General features: G+C 39.3%; 1 protein-coding gene across 3 annotated transcripts; it reads left to right on the top strand.

The window, feature by feature from the left end:
* On the top strand, positions 1 to 20149 carry hmgxb3 (HMG box domain containing 3). 3 transcript variants are annotated; one of them, XM_053642127.1, is made up of 21 exons: positions 1 to 165; positions 3801 to 3922; positions 5280 to 5454; positions 5538 to 6008; positions 7539 to 7637; positions 7855 to 7986; positions 8655 to 8980; positions 9130 to 9221; positions 9324 to 9410; positions 10042 to 10130; positions 11340 to 11438; positions 11528 to 11674; positions 12418 to 12761; positions 13773 to 13903; positions 14217 to 14348; positions 14532 to 14716; positions 14840 to 15059; positions 15494 to 15627; positions 16358 to 16477; positions 16659 to 16868; positions 19436 to 20149. In XM_053642127.1, the coding sequence occupies exons 2-21, from the start codon at positions 3801 to 3803 to the stop codon at positions 20006 to 20008; spliced, it is 3888 nt and encodes a 1295-aa protein (XP_053498102.1). In that variant the 5' UTR covers positions 1 to 165; the 3' UTR covers positions 20009 to 20149. The 3 variants fall into 3 exon arrangements, with proteins under 3 accessions (XP_053498102.1, XP_053498101.1, XP_053498103.1); XM_053642126.1 differs by having other exon boundaries at positions 2 to 165; positions 9321 to 9410; XM_053642128.1 differs by lacking the exon at positions 1 to 165 and having other exon boundaries at positions 3837 to 3922; positions 5229 to 5454; positions 9321 to 9410.
* Positions 20150 to 21444: the final 1295 nt, after the last annotated feature.

Genomic DNA, 21444 nt, shown 5'->3' with positions numbered 1-21444 from the left:
AACCTGGCTGACGGAAAGATCTGAAAATGCGTCTTTCTTCGTATTTGAAAACCTGGTGATTTTCGCTCGTTTTGATATGCAACATGTTTCCGGAGACGATTGAACATCGCAGGAAGATTTATATGTGATATAAAAGATCTGGAAAGAATTCTGGGCGCGATAGAGGTAAGGTTGCAACAAGGCCGTCGCTCATTGGACAACTCATGTTGCACAGAGTCAGTATGGAGGCTCACCAGGGCTACATTCCGAATAGCTTCCTGCTGTATTTCTAGTGCACTACGTAGCGCATAGAAGCCGGTAATTCACACCGGTGTGTAGTGCAGTAGTATAGGAAGTAAAGGTGTTATTTGGGTTTGGGCAGTTCTCCCTCGGGTGGAGTTATATCAATGCACAGGCGCTTTGCCTGCATTCCAGTCTGATACAGTGCAGAGATAAGGAGTTACTTTGAGGAGTGTTTGTAGATATAGCTAGGGGGGAAAAAACTGTTGTAATGCTTATTTAAATCTATATTTTTAAAAAGCTGTAGCAGCTTATCCGTATCATTTTGTCAAAAGCAAATACCGTTTGACTGATAGTTTAATCAAATCAATAAGCCTTCAATGGTCTGATCTGCCTCATGATTCCAGAGGTTCTCAGCTCCACTCCTGATATACACAAACCTGCAGTTTTCATGTTTTCTAAGTTGCAAACTCACTGAAGGTCTTGATAATTAGTTAGGTCAGGTATTCTGAGAGCAGAGAAATTGTGAAGTAGGTTTCCAGAACACCAAAAGCTCTGCTGTTCACCTTGTTAAATGCCCCTGAAATCAATACAGTACCTGTGCTTTAGTGTTACTGACACCGATACTGCAGTAAAAAAAAAAAAAAAAAAAAAAAAAAAGAAGAGTTTTGAAGGTGCTCAATTAAATTATATACAGTCGTATATCACTTCCAGGAAAATGATGAACATTTTTTGATGACTCTTACTGTACTACTACCCCTGGCAAAAATGATGGAATATCACACTTGGAGGATGTTCATCCGACTTTTTTTTCTCCACTTCGTAGCAAATAAACTGTTAGAAAATATAAAATATGAAATTGATTAGAATAAAAGGTGCTGTCACACTGCCACAGCTATATCCTGTTTCAAGCGTTTGGGAGAGCCATAAGACACCCAAACACACACACAAGGTCAGATAGCAAATTCTCTCAGTTTATTAAAAAAGATGAGTATATATATCAGACAATGGTATTAATTCTTATTGATTAGACACAAATCATCAGACAGTCATGTGCCTCAGCGACAGTGTGCTCATCAGCCAAGGTAAACAAAACGGCAGGGCCGTGGCAACAGCGGTAGCATGTTTTGGGAACTAGGAGAGAAAGACATATTACAGTGATATGTGTCGTCAAGAAAAAGGTCACAGTGTTCTCTAGAGAGAGAACTCACATAAACCCATGAGCTAAAGTAGGAGAACGTGCCATATTAATACTTATCATAAACAAATCACAGATATGACACAATTTTTTTTTGTTTAATAGCGGAACATTCTGGCTTTGTGAAACACCTCAAACAAGTCAAATGAAATAATTTAATTAGTGGCATATCAAGTAGAGGAAAAATTATGGAATCACTCAATGTTGAGGAAAGAATTATGGAATCACCTTGTAATTTGCATTTCTAAAACAAATACTTACAGTGCTTACAGACCTTAACCTTGGACTTTTGAAAGGAAATACGGTCCCAACAAGAGAGTTGTGAATTGAAACAATGGAAATCCAACACGGAGTGTGGCAAAAGTTGTCGGTTGTTCCCAATCAGCTGTGTCTAAAATTTGGTGCAAGTATAAACAAAATGGCAAGGTTATAAAAGGAAAATATACGGGTCAACCGAGGAAGACATCAGAGTGTAAGGATAGAAAACAAATGCAATATGCCTTGAAAAAGAAAATGCACAACAAAAGAAATGGGCGGAAACAGGAGTCAGTGTTTGTGACAGAACTGTAAGTAATCGGCTGAATGAAATGGGATTTACGTATATAAAAAAAGCAAATGAAAACCAGCTCTAACAGCTAAACAGAAGAAAACAAGGTTACAGTGGGCTTAAGAGAAACGATCATGGAGTGTGGATGATTGGATGAAAGAGATATTCAGTGATGAATCCTGAATCTGCATTGGCCGAGGAGATGAAGCTGGAACTTTTGTTTGGTGCCGTTCTAATGAAACATAGAAAGATGACTGCCTGAAGAAAACAATCAAATTTCCCCACTCATTTATGATATGGGGTTTCATGTCAGGTAAAGGACCAGGAGAGACCTCAACAGTCAATGCACATTGAAATTTTGGACACTTTTCTCATTCCATTGATAGAAAATAGGTTTGGTGATGAAGACATTTTTCAGGATGATAATGCATCGTGCCACAGAGCAAAACGTGTTAAAGCTTTTCTTCAGGAAAGGCAGATCAACTCAATGACATGGCCAGCAAATAGTCCGGATCTCAATCCAATTGAAAATATATGGTGGAAACTTAAAAAATTGGTCCATGACAAGGCTCCATCCTGCAAAGCTGATCTTTCAAACGCTATTCAAGAAAGTTGGAACCAACTTGATGGAGAGTATTGTTTTTCATTAGGGAAGTCCATGCCTCAAAGAATTCAGACCATCATAAAAGCCCGAGGGAGAGCAATAGTGTTGGGTTCGAGTCGCGACCAAGAACTTAACCAATCGAGTCCGAGTCCAAAAGGAGCTGAGTTAGACTCAAGTCTGAGTCCTTAATGCCCGAGTCCGAGTCGAGTCCGGCCAAGTCCAGAAAGTAATTAAATTGAAAAAAGATTTGAAATTGTAAATTGCAATTGTAAACTCAACACTGAGCTGTTAAATTAATATTTTAACCTTCAAAAATCAATGGCAACATAAATGCAACAAAAAATACCACTATTACATCTTGCCATTTAATGTTTTTTTATTTCATGTCACCACATCTAAGTGTGGTGATTCCATAATTTTTACCAGGGGTTGTAGTCTTGTGTTCATTCAATTAAACGCTCCCTTGAACATCTATGTCCCACCCCCTGGGGATGGGTCTTGATCTACATTAACAGCTCATTTATAGTAAAATGTTCATCTGTCTGTTTTTGATTGTGTGTCTCCCCAAACACTATTCCCTTTTCTGGCCATCCATTGTTTGAGAATTAAAAATGGTTGGAATGTAATTATTTTGAAGAGGGTGGAATTTGTGCAAGTTCAGGTTGTGCAGGCACTTTTCTGAGGAGTGTTTACCAGCTTCTTGTTGTTTTAGTTTACAACAAATGTCAAATTCAACGTTTTGGATACTAATAACACTATTTAAGGCAAGACAGAAATGGCTGCAGGAGCCAAATCATATTTTTGACCATCACAGTCTTTAGATATGAACCCTACTGAAAACCTACTGTCTGAACTGACCTTACATCCACACACACTCACGAGCCAAAGAATATGAATGAGCTTCAAATGTGTTGTTTGGATGAGGGCTAAAGATCCCATACACATGTCTCCAACCCTGTTGTACATTACAGGAACAGACTCATTCTTTCCAAACTGTGAGGGTGTAGATAATTTTGAATGATCGAGTATTTGTCATTTTAAATCTCGCCATGGTTGCACAATGTCATGTGATCGTAAATTAAGTTACGTTTAACGAACAGATCACATTTTCCAAATTGTTATCCAAAGTTAAAACATTCCTGACCACAGAAATTGTTTCTGAAACTCTAGTACACATAGTTCATTTGACTTTTCATCTAGTAGTCTGGTATTTGTACCGAACTTTTCCACAGATGGAGGCCGTATATGAGGAAACAGATGTGAAAGTGGCTGAGGAGGTGGAGGAGAAGAAGAAGAAGAAGAAGAGGAGGACCAAAGGCACCACAGAACATGCAGAGAAACCCAAAAAACCCAGGTAAAACATATCAGTTTACTCCAGCAGCTTGAAACTAGGGCTGCAACTAACGATTATTTTCATAATCGATTAGTTGGCTGATTATTTTTCCGATTGATCGAATGTGTGGGGGGGCAAATTTCAGTACCATTTTTTTCGTTTATTTAAAATAAAATCCACAAACTGAGTGTTACAAATATAAACTTCAGACTAAAACTTTACATGACTGTTTGTCCAAATATATAAGACTGAAAAGAACCCAATACACACAGACACACACCAGAATATATATTATTCATTTAGGACTGTAGTTTAATTCACTGATTTTTGTGCATCCCTAAAAAATTAATGCATAAATACTTATATATAATTTAGACTAATGTATAAGTTTATATTATATATAAGTGTTTATGCATTACTTTTTATAAAAGGTAATGTTGACATCAACAGTAAGCAGAAGAAAGTCATTGTCGATGACTCTGGGTATCTGCTAAAGCTAGTGGCATCACATTACGTGTGTATGATGTCATGTGCCGTCGACTGGGAAGCGGCTTATACTTCCAGTTAGTAAAAAACCGTTAGTGTTCCATTTGAGACGATGTTACCTTTCTAAAATTCATACACTAGACGGTAGAGTACGCAGTGCATAGTGTAAGTGTGTAGTACATCATTTGGGACACAACTTTAGTATTTACTCTCTGAAGCATGTTTTTGGAACGTAATGAGTAAATCTCCCCCGTGCCACGCGCAGACCAACTAATCGATAACGAGATTCGTTGACGACAAAGATTCATTCGTAATCGATTATTATCGATTTTATCGATTAGTTGTTGCAGCTCTCCTTGAAACCCTTTCCAACCTTATGAAGTTTTCAGTTGCGCTAGTTATATTGATATGCAGTTATATGATATGTAGTTACTGATGCTTTCCAGAAGATTCTGTGGTGTCTACACTCCATCATGCACTCTAATGGTTACAAGTGTACACTGGTAGACACAAATACTTCCATCTGGAAAAAAAAAGAAAGTAGTTTTATCCATGAACAGAAGAGTTATACATATCTAAAGCTTCATTTTCAAATATCTTTGACTAAAGATTTCATTAACATGTTCTACAAAAAATTGCGCTTCAGCAACTGCCCTTAGATTTCCATTATAAGTTAGTTCAGAGTAAATAAGATTGCTGAACTTTTTTTCAGTACAGGCAAGCACATCAAGATTGTTGTTTATGGTAATGCCACATACACTACAGGTGCATTAGACAAGGATTAGGTTGAAAACTTATGGAGTATCCCTTTAAGGTGACTAGAAAACCTCTTGCTGCTTAGCCAAGGAGTCACCTTGACTCTCTACTACTAGGCAGTGTCTGTCTCCTTTAGGTCTGCCTACCTGCTGTATTACTTTGACGTGCATCAGAGATTGCAGCAAGAACATCCTGACATGCCCCAATCTGAGATCAACAAGCGCATCAGCGACAGCTGGAAGAGGCTCAATGTAGCCGATAAAGGATATTACCTGGAGCGGGCCAAGATGGAGAAAGATGGTGTGGACCCAGTAAGTCATTAAGATTGTTTAACCAAAGATTATTGAAGTTGCCTGAAGTGGCACCTGAATGCCCATTTTCTAACTTTCAACAGACCACACAGTCATCAGCTTCTCAAGACATCCCAGGCTTCCGTAGAATTCTGCCCAGAACCGACTACGTTCTCCTCCCGAACACGTCTGTGGGGGAGGACAGGCCCGGGGCTTCCATGGACATGTGTATGCAAGGTGATTCCCCTCTGACTCTGGGTAGTGAGGTGGAACTGGTGGAGCAGTGTGTCACTGTAGAACCTCTCTCTGAAGACATAGTCGTGCCTTTGAGTAGATCCGCAGCGCTCCAGGGAATCCTGCCACAGTGTTCCACCTCAACCGGAAGACTTCTGACTTTCTCACAGCATAGTCGTCAATCTACCAGCCTGGTGGTGAAGGAGGATGGAGGTGGGGCTTCAGACAGGGCTTTTGGCAGAGCTTATGACATGGAAGCGGAGGAGGGGTTGGAGGGCGTGGCCGCGATTTCACAGGTCAAAGCGGAGGCTACGCATCTGGTAGCCATCATACCCAGTCATGTAAGACTGTCATCCTGGCTTTCTTTCTTATCCAGTATTTACATATTTTAGCATGAAAAACTAGGTATATGTTTGGGACAGAAATAATGTAAATAAATAAATAAATAAATAAATCTATCATTGACCTGACCTTATTATGAGAATCTTTTAGTCACTTGTGCAAAATAAATGACAGTAATAACTGTCAAAATAACTGTCAGTTTTGCTTTCCATTCTGTGGTACCATGTGGTCACAGAAACAAATAAAATTCAGACATTAATTTTACGCTAAGGCTGGGCCTGTCTCGATAACTGATTTTGTTGGACGACACATTGTCCCAGAAATAATTGCGCTAAACTATATTGGTGTCATTTTATGACCATTTTTGCCACAGATATAATTATAATTATAATTTTCACTTAAATATTTCCCAAATTCGAATTATATTTGAATTTTAAAGACATTATTTCAATTGGGGGAAAATACTAGCGAACACAACATATTTGTAAATCAACAGTCTACAAGAGGGCGCCACAATTAAAGACAAACGTTATGTTACGTAAGTTCAAGTTCACTTGCACGTTTGTGTCATTTTCTGCAGAAACAAGTTGTAATATTATGTTTATGTTGTGTAAATGTCTAAATGATTAATCTTGTATGTGTATAGGATGCGTCGATGGTTAATTGAGTTAATTAACTCGCTAGTAAAGCGCTTCAGTTTTCCGGTGGTCTATCACTGCATGGACTACGACTGGATTATTTGAAACACTAGAACTATTCTTTCTAGAAAAACATTAGATAGTGCATTGTTAAAAATCTTGCGTGTCATTATTTTCAACAGTATGTTTTAACTCAAATCGGTGCCAGTGCTTACTACACGTCGTAAATTAAAACGCATTCCAATGTTTTTGCATTCGACGAATACTCGAAGTTCGAATTTTAATTTGACAACCCTAGAGCAGACGAGAGGACCGAAGCAGTATAAATGGCTGAAATGTTGGTGACATTCATTCTTATGTAAACAAACACGCATGTAAACACAATGGCCGACATCGAGGTCAGCAACAAGGATCGAGGTCATGTCCATATAATGTATCGTGATAGGCCTAGTCAAAACACAATGAATTCTATATCGATCATGTGTAGGAAAAACGTTTTATAACATACATATGTATTGTTGCTTTTCCTGTAATGGAGATGCATCGTGCATAGTTGCAATTGGAAACATTTCTTTTGACACTGGACAAAAAACTCGAGCTTTGTGCTTGCAGAAGGAGTGTAGAAATTGCATAAAGTGCATTACATTATTAAATACATCAACATATGTGTATATAAGAACATATCAACAGTATATTTTTGGGGAAACATGCTTAGACTCTGTTATCATATACATTATTATTTAGCAGTATATATTTTTAAATTGCACTAGTTTCTGTCAGTCACAAATGATAATAAGATGTATGTGTTATCTTTATATATAGTTATATTATAATGAAGTGTCTTTGTTATAATTAAGTGTCTATTCTTTGATGTTGTATTTCATTTTTTAGGAGCTGGTTGAAAACAAAGTCCTCCCTGCAGTCAGTCCAATAATGATGCTCCCCTTGGTGAACCATGCCAAACCAGAGCCTAAACCATCCTTTAAACTAGTCAGTAGTATTTCGAAATGCTTCTTGATGTATGCTCATATTAGTTTGGGTATTTTAAGCACTGATAATTATGTTACTATCATTGTATCATTATAACCCATAGTTGTATTTATTATAATTGTACTGTATACTGTTTAAATCTCTGGATACTAACATCTATGGTAAGCTCTGATTCACTATCAATAGTGACACATTTGACTATAAACTCTGGTTTCAGTCCATAAAGTACACTAGGAGGGGTCGAGGCTATTGCAGCACTCCTGGATGTGCTTTCACCTACGTGACTCGCCATAAACCGCCTCGTTGCCCTGACTGCGGACAGCACCTCGGTGGAAAGTGGGTTCCAGCCGTGAGTCAATCCATCTCCTCGATGTTGCGTATTTGTCTTTAGAATGAATGAATGAGGCGAATCAGACTCTCTGTTTAATACATAAGGGATAAATCATGATGCAGCCTTGGGATGAAGCAGAATTGCCAAGGGTTTTGATTTATTAAACAACGACGTGATGTATTAAGAGCTGTTTATTAGGGGGGGGGCAAGCACTAATTGCTTGGAAACCTTATTGAAATTGTTAGCTCCTTCTTCTTCTTCTTCTTCTTCTTCTTCTTCTTCTCCTCCTAGCTACTAATTCAGTGTTTTACATTTTTGCCCATGAGTCATACTAAATTTAAAAAAAAAATTTTAATTGTTGGTCTAAAATTATCTGAGCATCTGCTCGTTAATATGATATAAACCTGTGATTTGCTTTGCAGTCGGCACTAATGCTGTAGAGCTGCTGTAATAGAAAATAAATCAACACCTGCTGACCAATCAGAAATGAGAATTCAGCAGTGTCGCAGTTTAAAATGCTTTAATTGCGGCTATAAGAGATCTTAATCAGACTGTCTGTTTCCACGTATAATGTTCTAGCTTGATTTCTGCTGGGAATGTGAGATTTTTGCTGAGGGATTAGGGCAGCGGTAGCTCAGTGTTAAGACATTGGACTACTGATTGGATTTCATGTGTCTTAATTTCAGGCAGCCAAAAAAGCAGGACCTACTTCCAGCTCATCTCCACAAAAACTGAAAGGTCAGGCCGATGGTTCCAGTTTCACCACAGTGGCCTCTAAAGTGACTATTCAGAGCACTGTTAAGCCATCTGACACTGTCACAGGACAAACACAGGCATCCAAGAGCAAAAGCGACAAAACGGTGCTTCATCCTAAAGTTTCTTCAGAAGCTGCAAATGCTCCTGGACCCTGGAGGAGAGAAAAGATGGGTGTAGTTACAGTTTATCAACCAGACGGTGGCGCCTTTGACAAAAATTCAGAAGCCTTTCAGCTGGCAGGATCAGCAGTTGACATGTGAGCAAATTGGTTAGAAATGGAATTAAATCTGATTTGGCATTGACATGTATATCCCCAATTAATATAACTGTAACTGGAACTGATGTAGCTTGCCTTTGAACTTAATTTGAACAAATTTTCACCTTTGACTCAATGTTACTGTGCAGTGGGTTGAGTGGTGGCCATGTCCAGGTCATTAGCAAAGACACGGGTCAGAAACGACGCATTCGGGCCATTCTCCCTGCCCCTGCCACCCCAAGTAAGCATTGTATCAAACATCATGAACTTATTACTCCATATAAAGGTGGAGTTACTGGTGGTTTGGTACTCAGTGGGATTGTTTTTGCTGAATCTTTAGCAGGCGTTCCGTCTCAGCCAGCTGTTGTTCAGTGGATAGCAGTGCATCCAAGTAAGATTAAAGGTGACACGAAAATCACAACTGGAACAGGTAATGATAATACATTACATTCACATTTCAATAATAAACATTTCATTAATATTAAGTGTGAGCCAAAATGTACACCCAAATCCCTCCTTTATTCTGAACGTAGCCACTCTGCCATGACGTTTGGAGTTTTTGGTGGTTAATGGTTTTGGTGGTTTTCCACTGGAACTTTGCGGTTAATGTAATCCTCCAGTTTAGCATCATGCAAGCTGTCTAAGTCATCACACAGTCACCTAAAAATGTCAACTGGCTCAGTAGTAGGGTTTGTCCATAAACAGTTGTATTAATTTGTAAGCCACAGCTCCAACTTCAATTTGATGCACAGGCAGAAACTGTGAAAAATGATTCAGCTTTAATACTGTGCTGTTTTTAGCTCCACAATATCAATTTTATAGATAGCAGTATAACATAAGCACACTATTTTATTTGAGTTTACAGAAGAACACAAGGCAAGTGTGTGATTTCATGCTAAATCATGTGTGATGTGTGATCTTAAACTAAGTTCCTTATGTGCACTTCCTTTTACTACTTTTTTTTTTCTTTAAACTTTTCTGACTTTAAAATTGTATGAAATTGATAATCATCTGTGATCTGTTTAGATTTCTAATTACAGTCTTTATTTGGGTTTCCTCAGTTAAGCCCCAAAATGAGAGTATTTTGAGCCTGAAACCCAGCACACTGAAGCAGCTGGGTCACTCTGTGTCTCCCAGTTCCTTAGAGCAGGTGAGAGAAGCTTAGCACTAATAATGTAACTCCTTATATCATGCAAGTCTTTAACAGTAATGTGCATTTAACCCTTAAAATGTATGAGTGTTTTATAACCATTCTTACATATGTCACGCGTGTTAGGTCTCCCGAGCTCAGGTTACTGTCTGTGCAGAGTTTGTCTTGTTCTCAACCTGGGTTTCTTCCTGGTTCTCCGGTTGCCTTCCACCTCCCAAAAAAACACGCCATCAGGTGGATTGGCTTGGGTGTTAAATGACCTCTAGGTGAATGGGCATATGAATGTGTGTGCGTGTGCATGGTTCCCTGTGATGGACACGTATCCCATCCTGGGTGTATTCCCGCATCATGCCTAGTGTTCCTGGGATAGACTCCAGGTCTACTGCAATTCTGACCTTGCTGAAAAGAAACTTAATTATGATTTAAACATGTGTTCTAGTACTTTTGATATTATTTTACTTGTAGTATGTGTTCATAACTACTTGTACTGATACTGTCTCACTGATACATAACTACTTGTACTGATACTGTTTATTAAACACGTATTGAGAATGCACATTAGAGAATGATCTTTACAGTTAATAGCAAAATGAATCAAAGTTTCGGTATGTTGATATTGGTGTTAAATTGTTTAAAGGAAAGAGGTTGATGAACAATTGAAAGCTGTGGGTGTAATGGGGGAAAAAAAACAGATGAGGAGGAGAAGAATGGGCTCATGGGTCACTAATGATATACTTAAACCTCCTATTATGTTATGGGTCAATCTGACCCATTTCCACATTTCAGATGTCTGAAATAATACTGCTTAATCTCGCTTTTTCTCTTTGAAATTGTTTGGCTTTCCTCATTTAAGGTCATGAACTTCTATGCAAATATTTCTTATGTTTTGTCTCGGACAAGCCAAAATAAAGGTTTACTGTTTGTTGTTTTTGTGTGTATTTAAACTGTGGAAGTCATTTTGACCCATAACATAATGGATGTAAACCCATAACATAATGGATGTAACTTTTTTTCCCAACATAATAGTAGGGTTAAACTGGAGAAATGCATCAAAATAGCAGTGCTTCATGATTTTATTTTATATTTCTCTGGATTCTTTTGATGGCACAAACTGATTCTCGTCACATTTCCTTTTATAATATGTAGTACACCGTTTTGGCATACATGCTCCTTTCTGAATTCATTCCTTTCATTTCTCTTGCATCCTAGAAACCTCCTGCAATCAACAGCAGCCAGTATGTAGTAACAGACAGTGGAGTGAAGATCCTGTCTATGATGCCTTTGAAGAAAAACTCCAGCTCTTCACTGGTTTGTGCTTTAGAATTCAGACAAGGCATATATAAAATACAGCCATCTGTTGTCTGCATGCTTGTTTGTTGATTTGGTTGCTTCGGCAGGCTCTAGGGTTGTCCACGGCACGAGGCAGGGGCAGATGTAAAAACCCCTCCTGTGATTACGTCTATAAGAACAGACACAAGCCACAGTACTGCCCCAGCTGCGGCTGCGAACTCGTCACCAAAACAGCCACGAAAGCCAAAGTCCCAGTGAGTTACTGCCATAAGTAGCCAACTTATCCAGGCAAACATATTTTTTTTGTTGTTTAATACTTATAGGGCATTTAGAAAGGCATGGTGTTCTGATCTTCTTGCTGTAATTCAAATTCATGTCCTAAAATGCTATAAATCGAGATTCGAGGTATCTCCACATTATCACACAGAACAGCAGCGGGCTGTCATAATATATCATAATAATATAATATAAATAATAATTATAAATACGTCTTTTTATGTAACAGTTTATATTTTAAACCTAAAGTCTCAAAGTGCTCTAGATACAAAAGATGAAACAAAGTACATTACTGAAAACTTCTACAATCACTAATAAATTGGAAATGTATGAAAATGGAATTTATAAATGGAAATATAATGGGGGAAAAAGGAAGTGATTGTTAATAAATGCCTGTTTATCTAATAAATACATTAACTTATTATATATTGGCTTTTTTAACATTGTAACAATTTATTACAGTTTTATTTCTTATAGTTTTATAACTTTTTTAATCTTTTTATAATGTATTTGTAAATTTTTATTCGTAAATACATTTAGTTTGTTTATGAAATTATTATTATTATTATTATTATTATTATTATTATTATTATTACTATTATTATTGCAGCAACAACAAGAGCAATAGAAATTAGAATAGTGCCACTGTTTAGGGGTTAAAATATTTAAATCCATCTGAATTAATGAAATCGATAACTTAAGTGCGTTTGCTTTCGCGCAGTCATCTCCTGAGCCGGAAGATATGTCCACACACCTGTTGGACCCGTCGCAACCTTTGACCCCAGGCCAGCGAGAGCTCCAGCGTCAGTCCACTGTGACGCTGCTCAAACACAGCCTACAGTTCCCAGAGAACGAGCTCGAGCTGCAGGACATCCTCACACACATCCACATCCTCAACCAAGCGCACAGGATGAGAGAAGAAGAGGACAGTGAGAGGGATGAAGAGATGGATAGCGAGAGGGAGGAGCACTGCGTTTCCCCACAGGACGGATGGCCGAGGTTCTTTGAGCCGACGGCTACTCACTGCAGTCTGTGTCAATATCCACTTTACAGAGGAGAAGAGAGGTGAGTGTGTGGGTCCAGCACTGAACCAGTGACTGTGTATAAAATTTACAGTCACTAACATGAACACGTTTAAGGAAACGTCTGAGACGTGTTGTTTGGAACATCTATTTGATGAGTTTAATTTCTGTGCACATATTTCTTTTCCATCAAGTGATTTATTTGAAACTGTTCACTTTCATATCATTACAGCAGAGCTGTTCATGATAGTGAGGGTGTGTTAGATTTAGTTAATTTTAGTATGTTTAATATTGTTTAATAATTCATTCATCTTCAATAACTGCTTTTGTCTGGTCAGTCTATCCTGAGTCACTGGGCATGAGGCGGGAATATACACTGGGTGAGACACCAATCCATCGCAAGGCACCATGCACACACGTGCACACGCTCATCGACAATTACTGACATGTTTTTAGGAGGTGGGTGTGCCACTGTGCCACCTGGTTATTAATTAAAAAAAATCTTAGGATGTCATTTGTAAAAAGCGGAAGATTAGTGCCTTGGTGGTGCAGGAAGTAGCGTTGTTGTTGCCTCACAGCTTCAGGGTCACTGTCTGTGTGGAGGATTATGTGTTCTCTTTGTGTCCCTGTGCGTTTCCTCCTCCAGATTGTCTTGAAAACCTGACGGTCGGTACTCTAAATTGGCCATAGATGTGAATGAGTACGTGAACGTGTTTGTGAATGGTGCCTTGCGGTGGACTGGCATCCCATCCAGTGTGTGTGCCCAGTGTTCCTAGGATAGGCTCCAGATTCACCATAAAAGAATGAATGAATGAAAGAATGAATGACCATTCCAGGCTTTCAGTAGTTTGTCTCATGCTGTTTGGTAAATGCACTTCTGACGAAGCATAAAGCAACCTTGAGCTTATCTAGTGCAGGAATAGAGTATTATGTAAACTATTGATGACTCTCTCTCTGTGCATGTGTGCGTGTGTATGTGCGTATGTGTGCGTGCCTATGTGTGTGTGTGTGTGTGTGTGTGTGTGTGTGTGTGTGTGTGTATACGTGTGTGTAGTTGTTCCATAGCAGGGCAGCAGCAGTGTTATTTAGTGACGGCGTTTCTACTGCAACCAGTGTCTCTGCAGCTGAAGGTCTGTCTGAACTCACAGTGCCTGGCTGTACACAGCTTCACCAGCATCTACCCAGGTACACACACACACACACACACACACACACACTCACAAACACACACACACACACAGGTAAAAACACACACACACACACACACAGGTAAAAACACACTGACTCATACTCCTAAACAGCAAGAAGCACATATTACCACAAACCCCTCACTCCGTATGTCTAAATCAATTGCACTTTTGATTTGGGACAATTTATTTCAACTAGCATGTAAATGTAAAGAGTAACACACACACACACACACACACACACATTCTTTTCTTAGTCGCAAACATATAGCATGCCTGTGGCACAACTGAAGTGTTTATATGTGTCTCAGGTTTGTTTAATGTGGGGAACCAGCTGCTGGTGAGTTTGGACTTGTTCTTTAAAATCCGGAGTCAGATCAAACAGGGTCAGGAACCTTCACTCGCAGCCCTCGACATAATCAACAACACACACAGTCCACCAGGTATGTGTGCTTCTCTCGTCTCTTGGTTTCTCTCCTGACTTCTTTCCTGATCTTTCTCCTCATTTGTCTCCTGATTCCTCTCCTGATTTTGTCCTATCCTCTCTTTATTCCTTCCTCAATTCCATCCCTGATTCCTTTCTTGATTCCTCACCTGATTTCTTTCCCCCTAATTCTTCTCCTCAGGGTGTGTATTGAGTCCAGATGAGCAGACCCGTGTGCAGGAGTTGTTGTGCAGTGGTTACTGGGCGTTCGAATGTCTGACAGTGCGTGATTTCAACGATATGATCTGTGGAATTTGTGGCATCGCTCCTAAACTGGAAATCGCACGACGCAATACAAACAACGTCCTACAGCTCAAAAACGTGGAGGTTAAAAAAACAACATCGTTATTCTATCTCACTATATCATAGTCTTGGAAAACGATGGCTTGTGAGAAACACTCGACTAAGCCGTGTGAAGGTTTGAACACGATTTCTCTCCTCTCTCTGAAGTTCACGTGGCCGGAGTTCCAGGCATCAGACGAGGTGCAGGTGGAGGAGTTCTGGCTGGCGATGGAGAGCGAGGCCCTGGAGCAGGCAGTCTTTCCTTCCAATGTCTCAATCACACGCTTGGACGCCTCCATCATCGCGCCCTTCTTTCCTGCACTGATGAGGAGCTCTAGGGTCGTTAATACAGAGAAGGACAAGATCACCACCAACACGGAGCACGCAGGTGGTCCAGATCAGATCATTTATTATTCAGATCAGTTTATTTACAGTGAAACGTCCTGACTTTACTACACTAACAGCAAAGTCGTCCATATTATGTACTTCTTGTTCTGATTGTGTTCTGAGTGTCTGTCTTTTTTTAAAGGAAAGGTTTTGTTAAAGAAACTTGAAGAAATCTGACAGTTATGAAATTGATATTGCCTGGAAAATTAGGCCAAAACTCTAAAGTTTAGCCGTTTTAAGTTAAAGATGGATTGGAATGTGGTGAAATTAACATCATGAATAATATATTATAGTTAATGATCTCAATATTAGAGCTAATTATAACTTTTATAATATGTGTATATATGCGTATATATGTGTGTGTGTGTGTGTGTGTGTGTGTGTGTGTGTGTGTGTGTGTGCGCGTGTGTGTGTGTGTGTGTGTTGGCTGCACAGGAGACTTGTGCATGTTAATGCGTTTAATCCATGATGGTCGGCTAAGACCAGAGCAGATGGAGCAGCACACTGAGGAGGAGCTACTTTCCATACTGGAGCAGTGTGGAGTAGCTTCAGCACCAAACAGCACCAAGGTACACACACACACACACACACACACACACACACACACACACACACACACACACACACACGCATACGTGTATGTATATATACGTGCTTATTTTACTTCATATTGCACTAGCTGTTAGTTACATTTATGTAGCGCTTTCCTAGACACTCAAAGCGCTTTTACATAGTATTGGGGGTGATCTCTTCAACCACCACCACCACCTGGATGATTTGACAGCAGCCATCGTGCGCCAGAAAGCCCACCACACACCAGCTATTAGTGGAGAGGAGAGAGTGATGTAGACAATTCAGAGTTGGGGATTATTCGGGGGCCGTGATGGGGGAATGGGGGAATTTCGCCAGGACACTGGGGTTAGGGGTATACCCCCACTCTTTTATGAGAAGTGTCCTGGGATTTTTAACGACCACAGAGAGTCATGTCTCATCCGAAAGACGGTGCTGTTTTTACAGTATAGTCACTATACTGAGGCAGTAGGACCCCACACAGACCACAGGGTGAGCGCCCCCTGCTGGCCTCACTAATACCACTAATACCACTTCCTACAGCAACCTTAGTTTTCTCCAGGAGATCTCCCATCCAGATACTGGCCAGGCTCAACCCTGCTTAGCTTCAGTGAGAGAACTGCAGGGAGAGCTGGCTCTGTCTGTTGATTTCTATTGAATTATTATAATAAATGGTTTCCTTGGCAACAGAAAAACAGTTTTTGATGATTTTTGTATTTCTGCTGGCAGGATGAGTTGATGGTGTCTGTGTGTTTGCTTTACACACAAGTACAAAACGGCCTTTCAACAGCCCCCCAACCTCCCGAACCCCTCACTGCAGGAAAACTCAGCAAGGTGTGCCCTCACCAGGTAAATGCCCTCTCTGCTCTTTAGTGATCATGCTCAGTAAAAAGATTTAAAAGACTGGCAATAATTTCAACCATTTTCCCCTGCACTAAACCCCCCCCCCCATGAAACCGAAATTCTCTTCTAAACTCTCTTTTACACCACAGTGTAAAGTGTAACATTGAGGTCTGTAAATGTGTGTCAGGTGGTGTGTGGCTCTAAGTACCTGGTGCGTGGAGAGACTGCCCGCGATCACGTGGACCTGCTGGTGTCCTCTCGGTTCTGGCCACCTGTGTACGTAGCAGACTGTGCGCAGAAGGTGGCACTGTGTGCGGAAGCACTCTACCCCGAGCTGGCGTCACAGATGTGGGGAAGGAACCAGGGCTGCTTTTCGGATCCCATGACTTCTGCAGAGGTCAGCACAATTTCTGCTTTTTATCTTGGTTGTTGTTTGCAACAACTTTGTGCAAGTTTTTGATTGCAAAAGGACTTCTAAATAATTAGATTAACACAACATCTATGTTTAGGAATGATCCGGGGGCGGTGGGGGGGCAATTTTTCCCTGTCTGATGTTTGCTTATTTAATTTTGCAATGGAGCTATAAAGTTTATGTTCCAAACAAGTAATGGTTGTCTTTCTCATTCAAATCCCTTTCTCATTGAGTTTTCGCATGCTGTCACACGGGGTTGTCAATGTGGTTTAGTACAAAGTGTGACCTTCTGTAACTTATAAACGTGAATTAAATATCACAGTGTAACTTACATATTACAGTAAAACTTTGTCTGGAATTGATGCATATGATACACACTACCGGTCAAAAGTTTGTGGACACTCGACTGAAATATTTCTCACGATCTTAAAAACCTTTTGATCTGAAGGTGTGTGATTTAAATGTGTGAAATCGGTGTTGTAGACAAAAATGTAATTGTGCCAACATATTCGTTCCTTTCATTCGAAAACGAACATTTTATTTACAAAATAAATATATTTTTAAACGGACGACTTGGAGCGAAATATTCTGAAAAGAAGCCGATAAGTGTGCAGCGTAGGTGGGAACTCCTTTAATACTGTTTAAAAAGCATCTCAGGGAAATTCCTCAAGAAATCGGTTGAGAAAATGCCAAGAATATGTTTCTGGAAATTCTAGGCAAAAATGGTGTCTACTTTGAAGATGCTAAAATATTAAATTATTTTGATTTATTTAGGATTTTTATCACTTTTATAATTCTCATACTTCCATTTGTGTTACTCCAGCGTTTTGATGACTTTATTATTCTTCTAAAAATGTAGATTTTTAAAAAAAAATAAATAAAAATAAAGAATGAGTATGTCTGAACTTTTGACCGGTAGTTGAAGTTGCAGACTGTCATTACTGTATTCAAAATAAAAGATAAGAGGTTTGAGTAAGGAAGATCTCTATTATTAGTTTGCTAGCTAGTAGTCTAGTTGCTCAAACGCGAAACTAATTAAGTCTCGGCCAACTATGTTTGAGTTAAGAAGTGAATATGTAAATTATGTGTAAACTGCGTTTGTTAACAAATCCTTATTAGAAAGCATATAGACGTTTTATTTGTGTAAGCGTATTTGATTTTGATTTATTTAGCGCCGCGATCAAACTCGAGGCTACTTTACAAAATCCTTAACAAGGTTTTACAAGGTTGCAACAAAATACAGGCAAAATAAACATACAGTGACCAATATGAATCGCATACAAGTGATGGAATTAGGACAAATCAAGGGACAAGATAATAAACCATAAACAAACTGACAGAGAATGGGGAGCGTGCCAGAAGAAAACTAAAGGTCATAGGAAACCTAATCAGCAGTAACCATACAGTAAGAGGAACACCATACACACAGCATGGGAAGTCCGATGCAAATGAATTGGAATATCACTGTTAGTGAGATGTGTTTTTTAAAATCTGAATCCAAGGAAAGATCACGGAGTCTCTGAGGAAGTGAATTCCAAAGTTTGGGAGCTACAAGTATAAGGCTAAGCCGTGACCGATATCAGTGGATCTAACTGTGTGGGCTGGGGTACTGGGATGAAAAAGGTCAGCAGTGTGCATTGGCACAAGATCATCGATCTTAAGAACTGGGTACTGAATACAGAAAGGGACCAGTTTATGTTTTCCAGAAAATAAGCATGTCTCACTTCCTCTTTTGCGTTCCATGCTTAGAGTTCGTGACAAAGAGATGGTTTTGACAAAGGGTTAAGTTTGTGACAAAGGGAAGAAGTTCTGCTTTTTAAAGTTACAGTGTCTAGCAGTGCACGGTTGCTTCACAGCTATGGCTAAGCATTAGTTGGAAATGTTAGAGATACACTACCAGTCAAATGTTTGGAGACACTCGACTGAAATGTTTCTCACGATCTTAAAAACGCTTTGATCTGAAGGTGTGTGATTAAATGTGTGAAATCGGTGTCGTAGACAAATATAATCGCGCCGACGTATTCGTTCCTTTCATTCGAAAACGAACATTTTATTTACATAAAATTATATTTTTTAAACGGCCGATTCGGAGCTAAATATTTCCGAGAAGCAGCCGATAAGTGTGCAGCGTAGGTGTGAACTCCTTAAATACTGTTTAAAAAGTATCTCAGGGAAATTCCTCAAGAAATTGGTCAAGAAAATGCCAAGAATATGTTTCTGGAAATTCTAGGCAAAATGGGCGTCTACGTTGAAGATGCTAAAATATTAAATTATGTTGATGTTAGTTTTGATTTTTTATCACAATATAATTCCCATAGTTCCACTTGTGTTATTCCAGTTTTGATAACTTTATTATTATTCTAAAATGTGGAAAATACATAAAAAGAAAGAATGAGTGTGTTTAAACTTTTGTCCGGAAGTGTATGTAGGAAAGGTTAACTAGAATAAGGCCCACACACACACACACACACACACACACACACACACACACACACACACACACACACACACACACACACACACACACGTTCACCTTCTTCCTCTCTTCACAGTACGTCTCCTGTCCTGAGCTTCAGGACCAGCAGTACAGCATGGATCTCTCATCAGTGGACTCCAACTCCCGTGTTCATCCTCATACCAAATCCACCCTGCGCTATATAGTGCATCCTGGTGATCCTTCCCTCTCCTCCTCTTCCTCCTCCTCCTCCTCCTCCTCCTCCTCCTCTTCTTCCTCCTCAGACCCCCACCGTTCCCTGACTCTTTGTAAGGAGCTGCAGCCTTACTCCAGTCTGGTTTCGTCCATAAGCAGTGATTTAGAAGAGAACGTGAGCGAGTCTGGGGGAAAAGGAAAGCAAAGAACGCTCGTGTTCAACAATGCAGCGCATTACTACCTCTACAACCGGCTAGCGGACTTCCTGAGCAGCCGAGACATAGTGAGCCAGCAGATGGCTGATGTGCTTAGGGTGTGCCAGCAGGGCGAGGTGGTGATGATCCGCGATGCCCTCTACAGGCTCGGAGTGGCGCAGCTCAACAGAGAGGATGAGGAGGGGGAGCGCATGGGAGAGGAAGACGACACAGAGGGAGATGCAGACGTTATAGCTGTAGACGATGTGGTGCTAGAATGACGGTGGTGGAGAAGATCGTACTCAAACACTGTGAGATTTTAAATCTATAAGAGGACACTGCGCAGGGTGCATATAATAGCTTATAATATAAAATGATAGTATTTATTGCTAATTATGTGTGTTAATGAATAAACTGTGGTCATTTTCATATTAAAGATAACCACTCAGAGTAAGAATTAACAATGTTTATTGTAACTGTGTCCATACTGCTACATATGTATAACACTGTAGATTATTTTTCAGGTTTTATAATGACCCAGTTTTTTTTTTTTTTTTACATGCTGTCACAAAATGTACAGTTAATTAATTTACTGATTGATTAAGCGGCAATACTGATTTAACAAACAATAACGATTACTACACTGCTAAAGCATTATTTTCACTTTCGTTCACTCCATTTGTTTCATTTCCATATTCTTTTAAACTGATGCAATGGCGACAATCACGGCAACGAGTCATGTCAATAACAGTTTCAATGAATAAAACGTAAACATGCTACACTGTATTAAAGCAGTAGATAACAGCTCTAGTAAATTATTATTATTATTTAACTTTAAAAGCTTTGCAATGTTTTCTTGACCATTCTGAATAGCTTATGAGAAGTTAGCTGGAAACAAAATACAGACAAGAAAAGTTTCGTGAACACAGATGTTTGATATAACAAGACATTCAACACAACCTGGAGGAAAACCTTTACAGAAATATACTGTAACAAGAAATATTCTAACAGTTACAAATTTTTTTTTCATCTCTGAGAACTTCACTGGCAGTAGTTTCTAAAGATTTGTCAGTACAGGTGACCAGGAGTGATTTATTCTAATCATGACATTAAAATGATTAAGTGTAATAGACCACCACTGATTAAATACAGAGCACTCATGAGGATGATCACATTCTTAGACATTATTTACACATGGCAGTGTTTGCTTAGTGCTACTTCAAATACACATATACACAGTATACAGTTTAATGAACAAGGCTTACAGAAATATCTGATAAAAGAACAGTGATGAATGTCATAAACAAGTGGAATTCAAAAAGCTGTCAAAGTTTTTTTGGGTTTTTTTTTTTTTTTTTTTTTTTTTTAAATCTTGTTAAAAATCTTACAGCATGATGAATCAAGGTCTAAACTCTTGTTAAATAATGTTATTGATCCAGTCATCCAAATATAAAAAGCATCGCGTGGATATTACATGAGAAGCCGATGAAGCCGTCAACCCAGCTTGTAAAAGTACTTAAAAACGGATAGGCATGCGTAAGAACACAAAGTACCACTGTTTTGCTGTTTTCCACTTTTCAAGAACAGACAGAGAAAAATATGGAAGTGAACTTTGCAAGCTTGCTTCTAAACTAGAAGTTGGAAATGCTGAATTGGCTTTTTTTTCTCTCCATACACCCAAAGAGAGAACTGCTATTTAACACAAGAAACGAGTCAG

The sequence above is a fragment of the Ictalurus furcatus genome, chromosome 14 (genome assembly GCF_023375685.1).
Source record: "Ictalurus furcatus strain D&B chromosome 14, Billie_1.0, whole genome shotgun sequence".
NCBI classification, from domain to species: Eukaryota; Metazoa; Chordata; class Actinopteri; order Siluriformes; family Ictaluridae; genus Ictalurus; species Ictalurus furcatus.
This window is presented reverse-complemented; position numbering and strand designations above follow the sequence as displayed.

What these genes read in the sequence shown, in the direction of transcription:
- hmgxb3 (XM_053642126.1), top strand. Translation starts at nt 3,801, where the DNA reads ATGGAGGCCGTATATGAGGAAACAGATGTGAAAGTGGCTGAGGAGGTG. An exon ending in GTGGAAAGTGGGTTCCAGCC is followed by an intron (nt 7,987 to 8,654) that starts GTGAGTCAATCC and finishes TCTTAATTTCAG; the next exon opens with GCAGCCAAAAAAGCAGGACC. An exon ending in GAAAATCACAACTGGAACAG is followed by an intron (nt 9,411 to 10,041) that starts GTAATGATAATA and finishes GGGTTTCCTCAG; the next exon opens with TTAAGCCCCAAAATGAGAGT.